At 39.6% G+C, this 21,595-nt stretch overlaps 1 protein-coding gene across 6 annotated transcripts in view; it reads right to left on the bottom strand.

Annotated features, from left to right (window-relative positions):
* MLXIPL (MLX interacting protein like) overlaps positions 1 to 18,484 on the bottom strand; it is a 102,945-nt gene extending 84,461 nt beyond the window's left edge. For all 6 annotated transcript variants that reach the window (XM_075196649.1, XM_075196650.1, XM_075196653.1 and 3 more), the window contains exon 1: positions 18,208 to 18,484. In XM_075196649.1, coding sequence (XP_075052750.1) covers positions 18,208 to 18,446 — 239 coding nt within the window. In that variant the 5' untranslated portion in view covers positions 18,447 to 18,484. The remainder of the gene's footprint in view (positions 1 to 18,207) is intronic.
* Positions 18,485 to 21,595: the final 3,111 nt, after the last annotated feature.

Raw genomic sequence — 21,595 nt, 5'->3', positions numbered from 1 at the left:
ATTTATAATGTCCTTGCTTTTACCAATGTAGTTATATAGAGGTTTACTCCTCCATCAGTAAATCCACTTCATGCCCCTGCCTCTATGACTAAATTTGTATATTCTCCTGTGCTCTCATCTGTGTGAAGATTCAACATTAGCTCCAGGTGACAGCTGTCAGAAACAGTTCACAATGACAGCTACAAACACCTTCTCTCAATTCCAGCAATCAGCACTTTGCTAAGAACTGTAACCTAGCTAGTCTCCTCACCTGGACTACTGCACAGCTAACCTTAGTCTGCAATCACTTCAATGAAAAGGTCATGTCAATCAGAACATGTATCTCACCTGTTTGTAGACTTCACAAAACTCCCTCAGTTCTACCAAACCTTTGCAAGAGCAATGTTTTGTTTGAGATATATATGCTTGTGCTTTGAAGAAGACTTGTTTTGTTGGACTGTACATTACAATTCTACCGTCTCCAATCCTCGACCTCTGCTTCGTCCTCTCTATTCTGCCTTCTCCGATCGTTTGACTTTGTCCATTACTATTCTACTTTCTACAGTCCTTTGACTTCAGCTTGTACCTCACTACCAGACCTCTCAGAACTAACTGGCTTGGCCGGATTTGGACTTCTGCATAAACCTTCCATTACCACAGTTTAATCTGCAATTACCACTGCTTGTACACATGACTATTCTGTTACATTTAGTATAGCTGTGTTGAGAGTTGTAGTGTTATTTGGTTACTGTTTTGTACTGTAATAACATATAGGGGCGTATTCAATTGTCAGCGTTAACGCTGCAAAAAGAGCGCTCGAAAAACATTACCGTTTATACGGTAATATTGCGCGTAATTACCGTTCATACGGTAATTTACTCGCTCAATTTCAGCTCGCTGCTCAGGGAGCTGCGAGCTGAAATTGAGCGAGTAATTACCGTATAAACGGTAATATTTTTCGAGCGCTCGTTTTGCAGCGTTAACGCTGACAATTGAATACGCCCCATACTGTCTTGTTGCTTGCCCTCTGTACAGTGCTGCGGACCTCATATGGCACCCTATAGATAAAGGTTAGTAATAATAATAATAATAATAATAATAATAATAATAATGGCAAAACTTAGCCTTAAGTGTTCTCAGTCCTGCCCAATCCTACCTTACAGCAGAATAAATTGTCGGGATGACTGAGACTATAAAACTTGAAGATGTGAATTTGCCAATACAGTGGACAATTACTATTTTGGGGAATGGAGAAGCAAAAGTGAAAATGAAGAGAATGTATTGTTGCAGCATCGCACCTCTGCGAAATGCCCTGTTTACCACAGAATAAAACATTTTGATGCAACTTTACTCATCTTTGCCTGGTTGGTGAAACAGGTAGTACCACAGAGATGTGTGTCTGTGTAAGGCAAAACATAACTTGTTTGTTATGGGTCTCTGGGTATAAAACAAGCGAGGGCTATTTGTTCCACACCACGTGCTAGGCGTGCGGTCCTCTATGGGAACAGTGTAATAGTTACTAGGCACGCCTAGCAACTATTACACTGTTCCCATAGCGGACCGCACGCCTCCCCTGTCAACGCACTCAGCTGACCGCAGACACACATCAACGGTCGGCAATTCCTGACAGCAGATCATCTCCACACATACGCGCTTCCTAGCGCCACAAGCATCACATCATATTGCCATTATACTCCCACTGTCTGCACAAGACATACTTCATTTACCCTCAGGCTGCACTACACCCTATTACTGATATCAGTATTTGAGCGCATTTGGACTATCCAATCTAAACTTCTTTAGGGGATCGGTTACCCCCATCCTGACTGCAGCTCATACCACATTGCTTTTTGTCCGGTGCATCCTTCCACCAAACTCCTGTTCCAAATAGGGTGTGTGGTCGTACTGCAGTAGGGGCATGACTGTGTCTTGTTGGGATATGCTATGTCTCCACAGGGGTATGTCTAGCTCTTCTGAAGTGCCAGGCTACCCCAAATCCCTCTCTATTAAAAATACTCCTGCATTGCTGTATACATCAGTAGCAGCACAAACTCCTGCGGAAATGAGCGAGAAATACAGTCCAACAGTCCTGTCCAATGTATACATCTGTAGGACTTGAGGTTCTACTAAAAAAGATTTAACAATGGCTTGTGTCTTTACCCCATCCTGCCTCTGGCATTCTCTTCCTCCACAAAATGTTTAGCAGAGCTCCTCATAGTAACTGTAAGACAGTCACTGACTAAGCAATAACTATTTTTTTCTTTCCCGTTTTGGGCATTTCCTGGATATATAGTTTTCAGATAAGAGTCTCTGGCATGCTTGGGACTTCATGATTTCCGGATAAATGTCATTTAAAAACAAATAGCCCTGTCATCCCACAATGCCTTTCACATTGTGCTCCTCATTAAATTGAATAGCAAACTTCTTCTAGGTGGAAACACTTGGTGATCATTTTATATGTATAAATTAAGATTATTATTATTTTCTTTTTAGTCCATTCTGGGGTTTTTTAAAATTTATGGATAAGAGCTACAGGTCCACTACTAGTGTTGTAATATGTGAAATGTGGCAACTGCGCACTGTCCATTCATGCTTTTTTCATTTTTTTAGGAAGGCAGACATACCATACATTACTTAAAAATCCTTTCTACTTCAATTTCAAAATCTCCTCTTAGGAAACAGCAGCCATGTCGAATCCCAAAAAAAATTATATTTGAGGCACTGTTGTAAATAGCCTGTGTCTACATAAAAACAGAAAGAAGCTTTGCACTCAATATTTTAAAAAAAAAAACAACATATGAAAGTAAAATAAATAAATAAAAAAACTTTACTACACCCCATATGGCATGGACAATAAATGAAACACAGACATCTAACAAGTTTCCCACTTACAGGCACTTCTTCAGATGTTATGCTGCCCCTCTGTCCCATGCCATCATCATCATCATCATCATTTATTTATATAGCGCCACTGACTCCGCAGCGCTGTACAGAGAACTCATTCACATCTGTCCCTGCCCCATTGGAGCTTACAGTCTAAATTCCCTAATATAGACACACACTCACACACATAGAGAGGGAGACAGACAGACAGGTAGAGACTAGGGTCAATTTTGATAGCAACCAATTAACCTACTAGTATGTTTTTGGAGTGTGGGAGGAAACCGGAGCACCCGGAGGAAACCCACGCAATCACAGGGAGAACATACAAACTCCGCACAGATAAGGCCATGGTCGGGAATTGAACTCATGACCCTAGCGCTGTGAGGCAGAAGTGCTACCACTTCGCCACTGTGCTGCCCATGCCATGTATAAATACACTCCGCTTAAAGAAATAATGTTCATTAAAAACACCATCTACACACCAAATTACTCATTCTCCATACAAAATGTTAGAAAATACTGAATATAAATAATCAATGCGATTCATAGGTACACAAAATGTATATTGTTGCATAATAGATTAAACATATGCTAAATAACAGAAAACCAATCAAATTAACAAGGCATGGCCTAAAACTAAAGTCTTTCTGCCAATCCTAATGCAGTATATATACAAATGCGTTGAGCACCGTAAATGGGTTGAATGAAACGCTAAAAAATAAAAATATGGCGATAAACATCAAAAACTATATCCCTCTGTGCCTATATGCATATATCATATTAACAGTAGTAAAGGATCATATTATTCATTAACTTCAAAATATTACAAGTAAAAATGGAGTATAAATGTATTGTTTAATTGTAAGGAGCCACAATGTCCGCCACACTGAGCAGCTGTTTTGGGAGGAGTTTAGGCTGAAAACTGATTGATAACTAGACCCCTCAGTCTGGTTCCTAGCCATCCAACTGTTACACACAGTATTGGAACTTTTTCCACATGTAATAGAGAGATTGTGTAACTTCCCCAGGTATTTCTTTGTCTGAAGGGAAGTCTAGGGGATTATTATTAATATCTTGTTATGTAATCACCAGCTCCCTGGCACAAGGATCTAGCACCGTCCCTGTAGTCTCCAGATTCCCAGAATCAGGAACTAGCTCCGTACCTGTAATTATCAGATGCATGGAGCCATAAACTCATACAGTATCCATGAACATCCCCAACAACAGCTAGAATTTATATTCCATTAAGTTATGTATCAAGTGTACTCCACATCTATTAGAACAGTGATGGGCAACAGGCGGACAACCAGGCCGTTCACCTGTGGCCCCAGCTCTTTCCTGCTATATAAGCAGGTTTGTTTATTACAGTTTCTAACACGTTTAATATGTCTTCTGATATGTTATTGTCTCTTTCTTTGATTAAATGTCTTGTTTTAATTTATTATTGAGATTAAGGGCAATGTGCGGCTCTTTTGAAGAATAGAGGATCACACTGTGCAGTTACATCCGTTTTTTTTTAAACACGAGCTGCGTTCGAAGATGAATCAGACCTAGAATATTTATTCATTGTTCTCTACACCAATAGATTTATAATCTTAATTTCCTAATCACGGCCACAAAAAGACACACTAGAACCAATCAATATGTGTTTGGAAGCCGAGCACCCAGGTGAAACCCATGGAGAGAACATACAAACTACACACAGCACCTTGCTTGGTATTGAGCACAATGCCTCAGCAATGTAAGACAACAGTGCTAACCACTAACAGTGTGCCAATACGGATGCCAGGATCAGGTTACCCCTTCCTGACAGTACAGAGCCTGGATAAACTGAACTCAAGTAGCTAGATTCTAGAATGTTTGTCCTTACATGCTCAACTGTGTAATAAATATATCAATTATATAGTGTACAAAATTATAGGTCAGTTATTCATTATCATACAGAACAAGTGAGGCTACTAAATGGATAAACTGAAGAATATCTATATAAACAGAGTTCTGATGTCATAAATTCAGCTTTCACTAGGAACAGTTATGTTTAACAAGTAATAATATACCCCCTAATATGGAGTATAATGATATTAGCTGTCACCTTGGAGCTCTGTGCATTATATAAAGCAGATGGTCTGTTGCATTGTGCCTTTGAGGTCTGTAAACTGCTTAGTGACTCCTAACAACCTTATAATTTGTAGTAAGGGGGCAAATTATACCTAATATAAAGTGCACCGTGTACATCAAGTTGAGCCGTCACTGGTTGTTAATCGTTGTGTATTGACAGATGCATAGTTGCATCTTGTTTTATAAACTGGTATAATGACAATATTATATAATCAAATCCCGCTTATCACTTAACAGTATTTAATCTACAGTATAATGTTTTTTTGCAAGTTGTTTATAATACTAGCCTCACTCTCAATTAAACCACGGTGCTTTAATATTCTCATCTTTGTGTCTGGTATAGCCAATCGTTGTGTTTTGTTTTGTTTTTGTGAAGTTGTTCTGTATGTCAGATGATGATCACTGCTCCACTTCCACTAGACCTAATATTCAATGTATCTTTATTTATATATATATATATATATATATATATATATATATATATATATGGCTACCAATAACATTCTCAAATATGTGGCCACACACTGCTGACAACTGGCTTGATACAGCAGCAAGTGTGTTCTCAAAATGACCCTTATGCCATGTTGGTAGATGAACACAGAATAACAGGCCCTGGTATCTCTAGAGAAGACCCAACTGCCCAGCCCCAGCATTCTCATGTGTGGCCTGGACTCTGATGCTGCTGCCCAGCGTTCTAGATGAGTGGATGGATCTTACCATGTGCAACCGACTATTAACCCCACGCTGAACAGCAATTGGGCTCTTCCTGGCACTAATGGACTGTGGGTACTGGGAAAATGGTAAAAAAAATAAAATAATCAGGAACCTGGAGTGGCAACCCTTCACCCCTTACACTAAAACAAAATACATTTGAAAATAAACATACATTTGATGAAATAATACCATGTTCAAACCATCCTTTGCCATGTAGTCCAGTATGGATCTTCCTTTTTGGTAATCCAATAAGAATAAAATAAAAAACATAATGTGTGTGGGCAATATTATTGTATTATTATATTATTGGGTTACTATGCAGTACCACATGTGTACATAAAAAATATTTATAGCCCCCATTAGCATTCAAATAGTATTGCCCACGTAATATAATTATATATTCATATTTCCCTACAATAGAACACACTCATTTTACATAATTAATATAATGAAAAATTATATTTGCCCCATAAGTTAATTATAAATACATTTTGACCCTTAATCAAAAAATAATGATTGCCCCATAATTTATATGTCAATGGTGCCTCCTCTTGTGTTCTGAGTGGCAATATACCTAAAAACATCTCAAATCTCACAACCACCTCTTTATTTTGGCTGTTTTTCTGGTGTTTTGTCTGGTGGTTTGTCAAACAGCCACTTATTAAATCTGGCTGTTTCTATTTTGATCATGTTAAAAATCGGAGGTTTGTGATACTGTGGTTTTCAGGCTTTTAACTGGTGGTTTGGCCTCCAGTAAATCCGGCGGTTTTAAAATCGCTGGAAAAACTGCTGAAAATTGGCGGTTTCATCAAACTACCCTTTAGTAAATCTAGCCCTAAATGGTTAAATCAGAGCTGAGTTTACAGTATAAGAGGATAAGCGCAAATATCAAGCATGGAGTCACCCACAGAGCTACAACTCTACAGCACAGTGGCCTAGTGGTTAGCACGTCTACGTCACAGCACTGGGGTCATGAGTTTGATTCCTGACCATGTGTGGAGTTTGTATGTTCTCCCTGTGTTTGCGTGGGTTTCCTCCGGGTGCTCCGGTTTCCTCCCACACTCCAAAAACATACTTAATTGGCTGCAATCAAAAATTGACCCTAGTCTCTCCCTCTGTCTCTCTGTGTGTGAGTGTGCGTCTATAGTAGGGAATTTAGACTGTAAGCTCCAATGGGGCAGGGACTGATGTGAATGAGTTCTCTGTACAGCGCTGCGGAATTAGTGGCGCTATATAAATAAATGATGATGATGATGATGATGATAAACCAACTACATGCAGAATATACAGGACAAGGGAAAAGCACTGGTTCACACATAACAGCTGCTGACAATTACATAAAGAGAAGTGGTACTGTGCAGTTGTACAGACCCACTGTACAACTGCAATTATTAATTGCTTTGATACATCATATCAAAACAATTAAGAATTGCATGCAAAAGAGAAATTAGGCAGTAGTCATATGAAAACTAGAATTAGAAAAGTAATTGTACATAAATGAAAAAAAGTTAAATAATAAAAAAAGATGGCATAAAGTAAGCAGTACATGTAAAACCTCATAAATAATCGACTGGTTTATTTATACCTAAATCTGACCACCTTACCAAATGAATACTACTCTCCAAAACTAATATTAATCTTCCCTCACATCCAAGCTGTCAAAGTCAAATAACTGGATGAAGTCGTTTCAAATTAATATCTATCAATTTAGTTGTCTTTGAAATTATGCGAATAGCACTGTCACGGGCACTAGGAGTCTTTGCCCAGGATATCACCAGATGATGGACTTACCAGAGTAATATAGCTGGTACTATGGTTCTCTGGTAGCAGGGTGACAACGGAATAGGAGAATCAGCAGATGGTGAGAGAATGCTCAAGGAAAGTCTATGACTAGCAGCAACTGGTAATGAGTAGATGAATGTACACGAGGAACCAGATGGACAAGGAAACGTGAGGAAAGTCAGTGGTCTGCGTATAGCAAGTTGTACCACTGCTATAGTGAGAGGAATGTCCAGGAGTAGCGAGGAGGTAGTGAGAGTCAGTGGTCTGCATATAGCAAGTTGTACCGCTGTCTATAGTGAAGGAATGGATTCCAGGTGCAAGTAGGTAACGGGGAAGTCAGTGGTCTGCGTATAGCAAGTTGTACCACTGCTTATGTGAGAGGATACTTGAAACTGGTATCACAGGGAAACAGAAGTCAGTGGTCTGCGTCAGCAAGTTGTACCACTGCTATATATATGTGAGGAGGGGCACGAGGAGATGAATGTAATGCAGAGAATACACGGGGCACACAGAACTTGATCCCACAATGATATCCACAGTACAAATAATAACTGACAAGCGCTGCTTGAAGTATACAAAGTCACTATAGCAATCCAGGTAATAGGAAACAAAGTCAATGGTAACAATAGCTTTAGTGGATAGAATACTCCGAAGATGAACACAACACAGTCCAGACGGATATGCAATACAAAAGCAAAGTCAATGGAAAGTATGCATACCGCGGTTCAGGAGAGCAGGCTGTCAGAGAGACGTGCAGGGATACCTGAACGGCTGAAGGCCGGCAGGAGGAGAGACCACTGGAGGATGGAAGCGGTAATCAGGTTGGTGCAGCGCACGGCAGGTAACCAGTATCAACGGAGCAATACTCACATAAGCAGTGGTACAACTTGCTATACGCAGACCACTGACTCTCCTCACGTTTCCTTGTCCATCTGGTTCCTCGTGTACATACATCTACTCATTACCAGTTGTTGCTAGTCATAGACTTTCCTTGAGCATTCTCTCACCATCTGCTGATTCTCCTGTTCCGTTGTCACCCTGCTACCAGAGAACCATAGTACCAGCTATATTACTCTGGTAAGTACATCATCTGGTGATATCCTGGGCAAAGACTCCTAGTGCCCGTGACAAGCATGCTACGGCGTGGAAGGGCGTATTTGACCACAACACATGTGCGAACAATTCTACACACATTTACACTTACACATTCACTTATAAATAGTTCACCTTAAAACAATTCCAACACACAGTCGTTTATAATCAAATGTAATAGAGTTAATAGTTAAATATGATAATGTTAAAAGCACTTTATTGAGATCTAAGGTTCAGGATACAGGAAACATATCATGTTTAGGAGCATTCTAATTTCCTATTTATCCTCAGACATTCGTTCTATCGGCTAAGAGATGGCACCTTGCGTATGTTAGTTATGGATGATAGGGAATTAATGATCAGAATGGTATTATGTCTGTAATGCAAATAGACCAGTTTGAACCAGCTTTTCGTCGGGAAGATACGTATGCAGCTGTTGGAGAGTTGATCCCCACCCTTGGAGGGCATCGTTTCAACTCACCCATGACCTGCATTATACCGGACTGTCCTGAATCCTGGACCGATGGAAACATGACAAGTCATCTCTACTGTTTTCAATGTAACACCAACTGTATATAAACTGGGCTCTGGGACTATCATACAGTCTTCTTGACCACATACTTCAGGATTGAACGACTGTATGCAGGATCCAAAGCACCTCCGTATGTAATCGGCTGTACTTATTTAATTAATTTGTTACACTTTGCTTCTTGCTATTAAATCACTTTGTGCGTTGGAACCACAAAATTCGAAGTGGACAATTTTCATTGAATAGCGACTAGACGAACTTAACAAAGTAAAATAAAAAATATTAAAATAAGTATTATGGTCACTCACACAGTGCTTCACATAAGGATACTGTAGAGGAGCGAGCACAGGTCATTTACTTTCTACATTTACATTTTTTATATGTCAGAAAAACACAAGAGCATTAGATGCAAAACTGTAAAAATAATACACTACAGAAAAAAACACTAAGTAAGATCAGTGACGGTGGCCATTTTGTTGAGGCCAATGTCCATTAAAGCATATGCAGGTACTCACAAAACTGTTTCCTAGGCTCCATATAATGAGTTATAGATCATTTAATGTACATACTAACAGCAGGGTCCCTAGAAGTATTCAGATCATGTGACTGCAGCAAGAAATAGGGGGCCAGGGGTGGGGGGGTCTGGGTAACTGGAAACCACCAGTAACTGCTCCGCATGTATATATGTAGTGTACTGTGGAGGAAGGATGAACAAATATCTAAAATATATATTTGACATGGGGAGGTGTGGACGGGGAGGATATAAGGGGCAATTACAAAACCAGCTCAAGCCTGGCCTATAAGCTTGCTTACTTGGCCTCTACTTCAAAGTAGGTTTTCATGCATTAACTAGCCCTTAATGCTTTCCCAGTTTCATGCTAAAGTGCCGCTGGCACTTCTGGAAAATAGAGACCTCATCATTCTTTAACTACTTCATAAATGCTACTTGTACATCTTCAACATATTGTTTTGTCAGCAAAAAGCAGATTGTATGTTCAATGTAAATATATTGTCTAATTTTAAGTGTTGTTATCAAGTATATAGAAGGCCAAATATACTGCTAAACAAATGCTTGAAAATGCCTTGTTTGTCGATTTGAAGACTTTTTTTTTTTTTTTTAACAGATTGGAGTTCTCTTCACATACTCCTGATCTGCTCAGGTTTCCTATAAACTTGTCCAAACTGGAACTATTGGATGCATTTGGATGTTGGCAGAAGTGATGTTTACTTCCTCCTGTGTGAAATTATGCTGCTGTACAGCAGTTTTTCATTTGCTATTCCCAAATGTACTGCAATATATGGGATTTATCATTACAATACAAGTTGCAGGAATTTTATAGATTCATCACAATGCTATTTGTCTGAGAACTTAAAAATTAATTCCACCAAACAATTTAAGAAAAATATTTTTGGGTGGGAATACACTACTATATGGACAAAAGTATTTGGCCACACCAGATAATTATTGAATTGAGCTGTTTTAATCAGACCCGTTGCCAGAGGTGTATAAAATCTTGAGATGCTCGGGCATCGTTTCCAAAAACCGAGCCCATACGAACATTGCAGATCTGAGTATAAAGCCGAGCAGGCTCAGTACATTTGCCCGCCCTCGAAACTGAAAACGAGGCAAAACGTCATCGCTGCATCGTTGGATCTCGTGAGTTTTGGAATCTATAAGTACCACCCTCCATGGAGATCCGGCGCCATTTCACAGACAGACACAGAAGGGGTAGCAGCGTACTTGGCAGTCTCCAGTGAAGTTGGCCAGCGCCATAGCTAAAACTGAAAGAGGAGGGATGGCAGTGTTCTTGGCAGTCTCCAGTGACATTGTACTGTGTCATAGCTCACATTGAAACATGAGGGAATCCAGTGTTTCTCTTATCAGTCTCCTCTCCAATGACAATACTCTGTGCCATTGCTTATACAGAAATAGGAGGGGTGTGTCCTTGTCACTCTGCAGTCTTAGTGCCATTGGTCACATAGAAACAGGAGTAGCAGTGTTCTTGTCACGCTCCAGTGATATTGTTCTTGTCACCCTCCAGTCTCAGTGTCATTGGTCACACAGAAACAGAAGTAGCAGTGTTCATGTCACTCTCCAATCACATTGCACTATGCCATCGATATGGATTCACATCAGTACACAGAAGACCAGGAGCACCAAGCAGCTGCTGGCACCAGTCATGATGATGATGATACTAATCCCTCTACGTCATCTGCATAGTGGTTTCACTATGCAGAGAAACAAAAATGTAAAAAAAAACAAAAACCTTTTACCTTTTTAAAGAAAAAAACACCTCTCTAATAAAGGTGAAAGTTTACTGTAGAAACACATAAAATTGCCAACATGCCATTCTAACCAAAATATTAGCAAGTATACAAGCATTAGCTAGCTCCCATCTCTTAGCTAGATCCCAGCACCTGCAATGTACACCGTCATCATCCTCACCCTCACCCTCATCAGTGTGTACATCATCCTCACACAATACTAATTTATAACCACTGGAATCCACCATTCCATAAGTCTCTGTACTTTGATGTAATTGACCGTAACGGCTTTCCTCGTGGAATTTGTAGTTCATGTCACGATTTTTGGTCAATGTCAAAATGTTGTGCTGACCCATCTGTTCATTGCATCTCTTGAGATCTGGTTCAGTTGGAAAGAAAGAGAAGACATAGCTCTTAAACCTAGGATCATGCACAGTTGTCAAAATGTAGTGAACGGATTTCAAGATGTTGCACAGTTAGCGGAATTGCTTAGTTTCATCTCCTCCTTCAATTTCTCTAACTGCTTTTCCAAAAGTCTAATTATTATTATTATTATTATTTTCATGACAGAAAAGAAATACACGCATCAGACAGTCCCTTTACATACTGGGAGTAAAAAAGGCAATTTGGAGACGCATGTACAAACTCGCTTTACAATACCGAAGATGCCCACCCTCCAATGTGTACTCGGAAAGAGTTTTCATCACAGCTGGAACCCTTGTCAGCAATCTGTGTAGGAGGCTGCATCCGAAATTTGATGGAAAAGATGATGTTCATCAAAATGAACTACAAATTCCACGAGGAAGGTCTTTACCGTCAATTACATCAACGTACAGAGACTTCTGTAATGGTAGATTCCAGTGGGGTTGAATTAATATTGTGTGAGGATGATGACAACAACATCTTGCCACAGTAGAGTTCATTGACAGCACTGTTAGCTTAGCTGCCTTAAGCCCATTGTTAGCTTGTTTTGTGGGGGGCCCAAACAAACCAAGCACTTCAGTCATAAAAGTGGCACTCCTTGTGGCTGAAGTGCTTGGTTTGTTAAACTGTGCATGTCCTTTTTAAGATCCAACATAAGGGTGGGTGAGAGAGCCGAATATCAATTCCATATTGCACCACTTTTCTTTCCTGACACTGCTGTGTGGCACTGGCATTGTTTCCTAGATGTGATATAAACTGCTGTATGTTTGTGCCATTGCTCTAACCAGCCTCTTGCTGCAGTCTTACAGTTCATGAACAGCATTGTTAGTTTAGCTGCCTTAAGCCCATTGTTAGCTTGTTTTGTGGGAACCCAAACAATCCAAGCACTTCAGACACAAGGAGTGGCACTCTTTGTCGCTGAAGTGCTTGCTTTGTTAAACTATACCTGCTACCCCTCCTGTTTCTGTGTGAGTTTGTTAAATCTTTTTAACATATGGGTGGGTGGGAGGTCCCAAGTACAATTCCATCTTGCACCACTTTTTTTCTGCCACTGCTGTGTGGCAATGTTTCCTAGATGTGCTATGAACTGCTATGTGTTTGTGTCATTACTCTCTCATTTAGCATACAGCCAGCTTGCTGCAGTCTTTGTCTGAAAGTGTATGAAAATAAAATTGTGAACTGTGAGGTGGTTAAAATTGACTGGAAATTAGTGTTATTGAGCTTAATATTAATATAGGAACAAAAAAAATAAAAATTATGTGATTTTAGCATATTTTACCAATTTTTCTAAAAATGACAAATCCAAAACCAAAACACGGGGGTCAGCGAACATCACTAATAAAATCAAGCACCTAGCCATTCAGTCTCCATTTGCAAACATTTGTGATACAAAATGGGCCGTTCTGAAGAGCTCAGTAAATTCAAGCGTGGTACTGTGACAGGATGCCACCTTTGCAATAAGACGGTTTGTGAAATTTTATCCCTGCTGGATATTCCATGGTCAACTGTAAGTGATATTAGAAAGTGGAAGCGTTTAGGAAAAATAGCAACTCAGCCACGGAGCCGAAGTCCACGTAAAATCACAGAGCAGGTTCAACGACTGCTAAGGCACATGGTGCGTAAAAGCCACTAACGTTCTGCTGATTCCATAGTTGAACAGTTTCAAACTTCCACTGGCATTAATGTAAGCACAAAAACTGTGTGGCGGGAGCTTAACGGAATGGGTTTCCGTGGCAGAGCAGCTGCATGCAAGCCTCACATCACCGAGACCAATGCCAAGACTAATGCGTCGGATGTAAATGTGTAAAGCACACCGACACTGGACTGTGGAGCAGTAGAAACGTGTTCTGTGGAGTGACAAATCACGTCTCTCTGTTTTGCAGTCAGGCGAGTCTGGGAGAACGTTACCTGTCTGACTGCATTATGCCAAATGTGAACTTTGGTGAAGGAGGGATATTGGTATGAGGCTGTTTATTAGGGTTTGGGCTAGGCCCCTTATCTCCAGTGAAGGGCAATCCTACTGCTTCAGAATACCAAGTCATTTTGGTCAATGTTATGCTGCCAACTTTGTGGCAATAGTTTGGAGAAGGTCCTTTTCTATTGCAACATGACTGTGCCCCAGTACACAAAGCAAGGACTACAAAGACATGGTTTGATGAGTTTGATGTGGAAAAACTTGACTGGCCCACACAGAGCCCTGTCCTCATCCCCATCGAACACCTTAGGGATGAACTGGTGCGGATATTGCGAGCCAGGCCTTCTCATCCAACATCAGTGCCTGAACTCAAATGCTCTACTGAATGAGTAGGCACAAATTTCCACAGAAACACGCCAACATCTTGTGAAAAGCCTTCCAAGAAGAGTGGAAGCTGTTATCGCTGCAGAAGGAGGGACCAAATCCATATTAAAGTATATGTATTTGAATACAATATCATTACAGTCCCTGTTGATGTAATGGTCAAGCGTCTGAATACTTTTGTCCATAGTATAAGTGAGATAATATGAAATACCAAATGTTACTTACCTGGGCTCTATTGATCTGGCAGGTCATTTGATGCCTCTAACACTGTCGAGCAAATCCTCTCTGCTGCTCAGACAGGCCTTTTTACACTAACAACAAGGTTGTCTGTGAACTTCTTAAAAAGTCTCCTGCTCCATTGGACACTTTGGAGGACCTGCAACATCTCTGCAGCACAGATAAGCAACATTTGGTATATACCTCACTTAATTCACTCAAAGCTAAATATATTGCTGTGCGTGGAATTAGCCTTGAGTGGAACAACCCCCTCCCCAAAATAAAATTGCATAAGAGTCATTTATTCATATATGAGAATACTGTGAATCAGTTTTAAATATTTTTATATTTAGTTTTATAATCCCAAATTTTCAGGGAGCCGCTATGATGATATTTTTTCGAAATGAACCTTTCACTAGCATCATATATCACCGACATATTTATATATTGTAAAAAAATGTTAGAGCATTATTATAGAAGAAAAGTGAGGGGCATGTTGGGAGGTCTGAGTGGCATGTGGGGGAGTGTAAGAGTACATGTGGAAATCTGAGTGGCGCGTTGTGTCATTTTGGAGCACATGAACGGCTAGTGGGGCATGAGTGATATGGGAGTGCTGAGGTCGATTTGGGCTTGTCTTTTTTAATTCTTGAAATTAACAGTAATGTGCGGCCCTATTAACAGTTGGAGGAAGAAGGTTGACCCCTCTAGCCAATAGTACATAATACATTAATGTGGCTGCTATATCATATGCAGTCGCTGCAGTCTATTCATATTCGGACTGCGGCAGCAAAGAAGATTACTATTTGATTTTTAAATGGGGAAAACAACAGATGCTTGTATTTAATTGAAATTAATTTGCTTATAAAATTTTATTTTTATATTTATATGGTAAATGCAATTTTTTCATTTATCACTAACAATCTCTGATATGTATCTCTATTATCTTATTAGATTGTGCACAAATAGAGTAATGGGAAAGTCACATTTACTATTATCACTGTTAAACCACATCTCTAGACTTTCTCTATGCTATTGTGGGGTGTAATTATACACCATTGTTACTCCTGATGTAAATCTGACTCATATGCAACTCATGTAAAGCTGGACGCATCATTAGATATATTCGATTGAACATATTCATGTAAATGTGCTCTGTTATATGTGTCTTTCCGGACATACATTTGAGGCACAAATGCATCCAACTCTACATGAGCCCCTATGATTTTATCCACAAAACGGCCATAGACTTTTATCTGGCAATGGGAAATAAGGGGACAGAAGCTGTCATCAAGACTGGTCGCACATGGACTTATGTTCTTGGGAGCCAGATTATCCCCAATAATATGAAGTTCCAGAAGGAAGAGCCACATGTCCCAGGTCATGCTGCTATGTATGGGTGATAAAGTCCCACCCACACCCACTGTTCTGCAAGCAGAGGTCAGTGCTCCAACAGAGAGGAGGAAGGCAGCAGACGGTGAGCCAGGGACTAGTCTAGATGAGCGGAGACTGCTCATAAGAATTGTTTATCTGCTCCCAGTTCCTGCCCATATGTTGGGGACATAGAGCATATAAAAGAATATTACAGACACATAGTACAGATTCAGGATTGTTACAAGGACTGTGATGCTAAGGGCTCTTCTACTATATTTCACAGACTTAAGGGATTTTAGAAAAGATCCAAGCTACAAATCTGTAGTGGACTACAAATCATACAACTATGTTCTCCATAATAATGTGCAATGCATATGTTAACAGGTAAATTTTACGATAATTTCGTGTATGATCCCATCACCTATCTGAGACTGCAGCTGTTAATGAGGAGATTTCTGCTGTAGCTGGGAATTGTTAGAGACGGGCATCTAGCTCTGGAATGGCTCTCCTTGCTCTGGGGGTCTGGTAAGAGGTCTAGTGACACCATCTTGTAACTACACTGTGAAGCCGCAGAGGATCTTTGTGTCTAGAATATCGCTTGTATAGTGGCCAGGTGCTGGCTGTAGGATGTGTTGGGGTTTTGGGAATGCGCCCTATGCCCATAACTAAAGTATGATATAGTTTTCAGCTTTAAAAGTATAGTGTCACAGAAATCCAACATTAAGCAGACATCGCTCTCGAAGTCAAACTTACACCCCCTCAGCCCCTGATTAATTTAAACTTGTATTTTTCTCACAATATAATGCTCTACTGATTCTACCAATTTATTTTTCATACACTTCTTGACAGTAAGAAGCCTCCAGATCTGTCTGTCAATTTTTTTGCTTCCAAATATGTGCATTCTCCGCTCCGGATTATTTAAATATCTCTTCCACATGAAATGAAACCTTGTTTTCGTGAATCAAGCTCAACTTCTGGAGCACCTATGTCACACTGATGAGGAATGTACCCATCTGCCCATCATTGCAAAATGAGCAGTAAGCTTAGGTTGCTCAAAACAAAGAGTGAGGTATACACAGAAGTTTGCTTATTAACAGTCCACCTTCAGTTTCTGCAGCACAACTCAGGAAAACCTCTACTGTATTTCAACAGACTATTAGTGACAAAATGGACTGTCTTTATTTCCCACCATTACGCTCTGCTTAGGAAGCGCATAGGAGGTGGATGGAGGATAGAAGTCTGCTGATATGTAAATTTTAATTAAACAGGCATCCACAGCCAGGCAGGTCTATCTGTACTACCCAGGCTTACACTGTAAATACACAACATAATACAAAGATATCTGAAATAGTTTTTGTTATACAAGAGGGGATTGTCTTGTATGAACATTGGCCACTTAGGGACTCACTATTAGCTCACATGTACAGTCAGACGGTCGGCAGAAGTTTACAAAATGACGTCTTAAAGTCACACTGAGGTTGATCCAGGGAATAACAAATCTTGATTTCTTCTGAAACACATGCACACTTAAAGGTTACCTTGGGGCACACTATGTATAGTAAGAAGATGCCTACTGCAAATAATGCTTACTTAGATTTAAAATATCATCCTTTGTAATTAAAGACATTTAGTGCAGTAGTGTATTTAATTTAGAGGCAGATGAAAACCATAATAACAATTGTTAGACAAATTTAGATAACAATTGATTGGGTTACTTGATACTGATCAATATTCCATATCCATTCATGTTCTTCATTATGTACATCAATGCTTATTATTTGCACTTCATAAAATTACGGATTTATATTATCTTCCCAAGTATATTGGGCTTCTTGAAACACAACAGTACAGTTTATATCCTGAAACATTTTCTCAGACTGCTATATAACTGGAAAAGTGCGGTATACAATATAACACAGAAAACAGTGATCACACAGTGTTTTTAGGGATTACGTTGGTTTAGATCAAACAGTGAAGGAAGTGTAATAAGGGCTTAATTAAATCAAAGTGCAGCAAATTATTATTACATTAGCCCTTATATAACATACATGCTCAATATTATTCCAACTGTCACTACCTTAGGTTACAGACAACTCTTAAAGAATGTTAACATCAGTGTTTACTTATCCTAAAATAGACCTACTGAATACTATTCCATTAGTCACTCCATACACTAAGATATATGCTTAATATTCTTCAATTAGCCTTGGAAAAAGAGACAAGTTGAACTTTGCCCTATTAGCATCCTAAACACCAGAGACTTCATATTTCCCTATCCTGTCTGCAACTATTGCTCCAGTCTCTAATTAACCGTATTACTATTACTAGTTTATGACATGCACAAACTAATGAACGCGTTTTGAGCCAAAAACCATTAAGATCAATGTTCTATGCACCCCATCACCAAAGATTACCATTGCTCAATTACACAACAGTTTTCCAAAATGTGGAATACACCTTTAAGTCGTGGCTAACACCAGTCATTTACATTAGTTGACTATAACCAAACTAGATGTCCTGCAGACCCCTTGCTCACCTGTATGCTAGGCTCATGCACTCGAATAGCCGGGTAAGCGTAGGGTCAATGCTACCGGCTGGGACGGAGTCCGGCCTCTCCGGCTCTTTCCCCCGATGTCTGTCATCGTTGTGCGGTGAGGAGACCATAAAGTGCCCACTATGAATGACCTGAAGCCGGGGTCGGAGCCCCTCACTGTCAGAGTCAGAGTCGGTGTCCGGAGCAGCCCCCGGGAGCTGTCCAGAGTTGCAGCCTGCCATGGTGCCAGGAGACCCGAGGAAGTGACAGCCAGGGACAGTGAAAGCCACGCCCCTCTAAAGTCACACACCAATGAGAATAAGAGAGGTAACCTCCAATTACAGAACCCACTAATCACAAAATAACAAACTCTTCAATTATCTGCATAACCACGCCCTCTTTGGTTTATTCCGACAGGGAACGCCCATTTATCATACACTGCCAGTGAGGTGAATGTGTACTTGGCACTTCAAACGCTTCCCAGGTAGTACAGCCAGATATAGGGTGGAATCCCAGAACCACTTTCAGCGTTGATAAAGTATAATCTGTAAGGAATCTATATATAGAGCAAGCACTTGTTGAACTTTTCTATAATTATTATTATTATTATTATTATTATTATTATTATTGTATTACTACTATTGTGGGTGTTTACTGTATTGTCGGTATTCATTTATTTGTTAACAGCAATGTCTAATATTTATATATATGGGTGTGCCTATTGTGAGGAAGTTGTCAAGTTTTACTTATGTCAAGTAGAGAAAGTATTTTAGGCCTCATGATTGATTTGTTGTATTTTATTTTTAAAGCTGACTACATGAAATGTCTTACATATATTTTCAGCTGTATTTAAGTCATTTCCTGCAATAAAAAAAAAAAGCTAAAACATCTCTAAAAAAAGTCATACCAACAAAAGAACATTATCAGTCTTATGAAAGTGTTCATAAGACTTTAACATATTATCTATCAATCAGCATGTACTAAACCTATATTGTAGGCACATAATAGCAGTTGATAATTCTTCCTTTGATGTGGATGTTAGTTTAATGGCCTGAACTAACAATCTCTCTCTGATATGTGGTGACACATGGGCAGATTTGGTAGTTTCCAACCAAAATTGGCAGACCATTTCATAGTTTGTGACCCTTCTCCAATGATTGTTATAAACAAGTATATTGAATGGATAGGATCAGACATAATGGAAAATCAGGTTGCCCAATGACCTCAAATATGAGGTCATTGGATGACCTGGATGTGTAAATTCACCTTGCTGCAAAAATTGGCCCGAACAACTGAATAAGTGGTATAGCTAATGGTCTTTGGGCTTCACATCTGTCCATCCTTATTAATAACAAGGGGCGTAACTAAAAATTATAGAAAGAAATATGTAGTGGCCCCAATCTTGTTCGAGAAGGACAAACTTCCATCTCTTCCCAACTGTCAACCCCCCCCAATCCACTCTGCACACCTGCTCAGAGAGGAAGGAAACATAAGAGTTTCCTTCTCCTCTGAGCAGAATTTAATATTGGAGCTCTAGAATGCCAGCTTGCACACTTGTAATGAATACCACACTATTCTCCTCTAAGCAGCGGTTGTAGGACATGACATACTGGAGGAGATCCTGCAGCTGAACCTGATAACACCCACACCAAACATAAATGGTGCACATATCAAACCTTTATATACCCATAGACCATTTTTTGGGGAGTATCTGAAAACTGCCCTTTGTCTCTGGTCTGCCACCCTCATGCCTCGTCCACTTATATCTCATTTTTCTTCCCTTCATGTCTGTCCTGAGCCTACGTAGCATAAAGAGGTTGCAGCTGGACCCTTTGAGTGCTGTAGCAGTTGAAATATCTGGTACCCATCTTTATACAGTACTGGACTAAATCTGGGCAATTTGGTCTTCCTTGTGTATGGCCAAGTTGCTTACAGTCCTAACAAAAAGGTTACTTAGTGTCGGGTTAAGTGATACATACATTTTTTTCTTATATTAATCTGAAGCTTCATCAGGACTACTATTTTTACAAAATTTTGTTTTGAAGATTAAAGAAATCCACATGATATAATTTATTCTGCAAATGTGATCTTTATTGGTCTGATTTTATTAATCTGATTTGATTTTTGTCCTATAGGAATATTTCATTAATCAATGCTCCAATCACAGGACTTCATTTAAAAAGACTGGAAGCACATTGCAAAATTGATTTGTTTTCATCCATCCCATTTTGAATGTCCTTCCAGGATATTGCACGGTGTACACACACTCTCCACTGTCTGGAGATGCCTCTGTTGACTAGTTGTGCACTTAGGTTCGCAGGGAGGAAATATCTAAAGAGGTGCAGTGTGGAAAAATATAAAACTGCTTCTCTGCAAACCTCACCATCTTGACTCACAAATCTATGCACTTTGGCAGAAATCTAGTTGTGCTACAGAAAGTACCATATTGATGCCCAGGCTCAGCCTGGTCCAAATACATCACTAAAGTACTTATAACCCTACATGTGTCAAAGATTTACTTAATTATGCACTTGTAAAGTAATGTACAAGTTTAGTACATATTCAATTTTTATTCCCCCACACAAGGAAGTTCTCAAACCCTAAAATTGGCCTGTACTGAGAACCAAAGTTGAGAAACTGCGTTCTATGAAGGATTCTAGAATAAAGAGAAAAGTTTAGCAATTATGAACAAAGAAAGAACATAATTGATAAAACACAATTATCCTCGTTTTCCATAGTTTTGAAGTCTGTTTGTTTGACTTCAGTTTGTGTTATAAAGACGGTGCAATGTACACCATTAGGGCTCTGTATGTTACACAAGATTACAGGGCAAAGTACATTCATTTGTAAGGCATCTGTGACACACAAACCAATAAATCGGGTAACTGCAATAATAAAGCAACAAAAGTGTAAAAAACAGACTGCAAATGCGGTTTTGTGACTTCACGCACATACTTAGGTGTAAATGCATCAGTATTTATGGGTAAGTGCATTGATTTGCTGACCAAGATTGTGTGGATTAGTAGCATGAGCGCGCCTACTTTTGTGCCCACATAAGTACGTTTGGTACCTATGTACCATCAGAAATGCAATTTCATTTTTCAGGACTTCAATTAATTAGTGGATAGAGAAGGCACAATTTGGAGAGAGTTCCCTCACTTGCAGTGTGTGCACAACCTGTTTCTTCCCACAACAGGAATTGATTTTTCCATCACCTATGAGGTCTCGTCGTACACTTACAGTGGGATATTTTGCACCCTCTGGTTGCACTTTTGCAGAGAGGCACATTTCTAGACCAACTTCCAGAAATGCAATAAAAAGCTTCAAATACACAAAAGTGACACCTCTCCCGGTGTCCCTTCATTCTGATCTGTAGTACTTGACATGAATT

Source organism: Mixophyes fleayi, chromosome 2, assembly GCF_038048845.1.
Source record: "Mixophyes fleayi isolate aMixFle1 chromosome 2, aMixFle1.hap1, whole genome shotgun sequence".
In the NCBI taxonomy this organism is placed as follows: Eukaryota; Metazoa; Chordata; class Amphibia; order Anura; family Limnodynastidae; genus Mixophyes; species Mixophyes fleayi.
The sequence above is the reverse complement of the archived record's forward strand: the minus strand, read 5'-3'. Positions and strand labels throughout refer to the sequence as shown.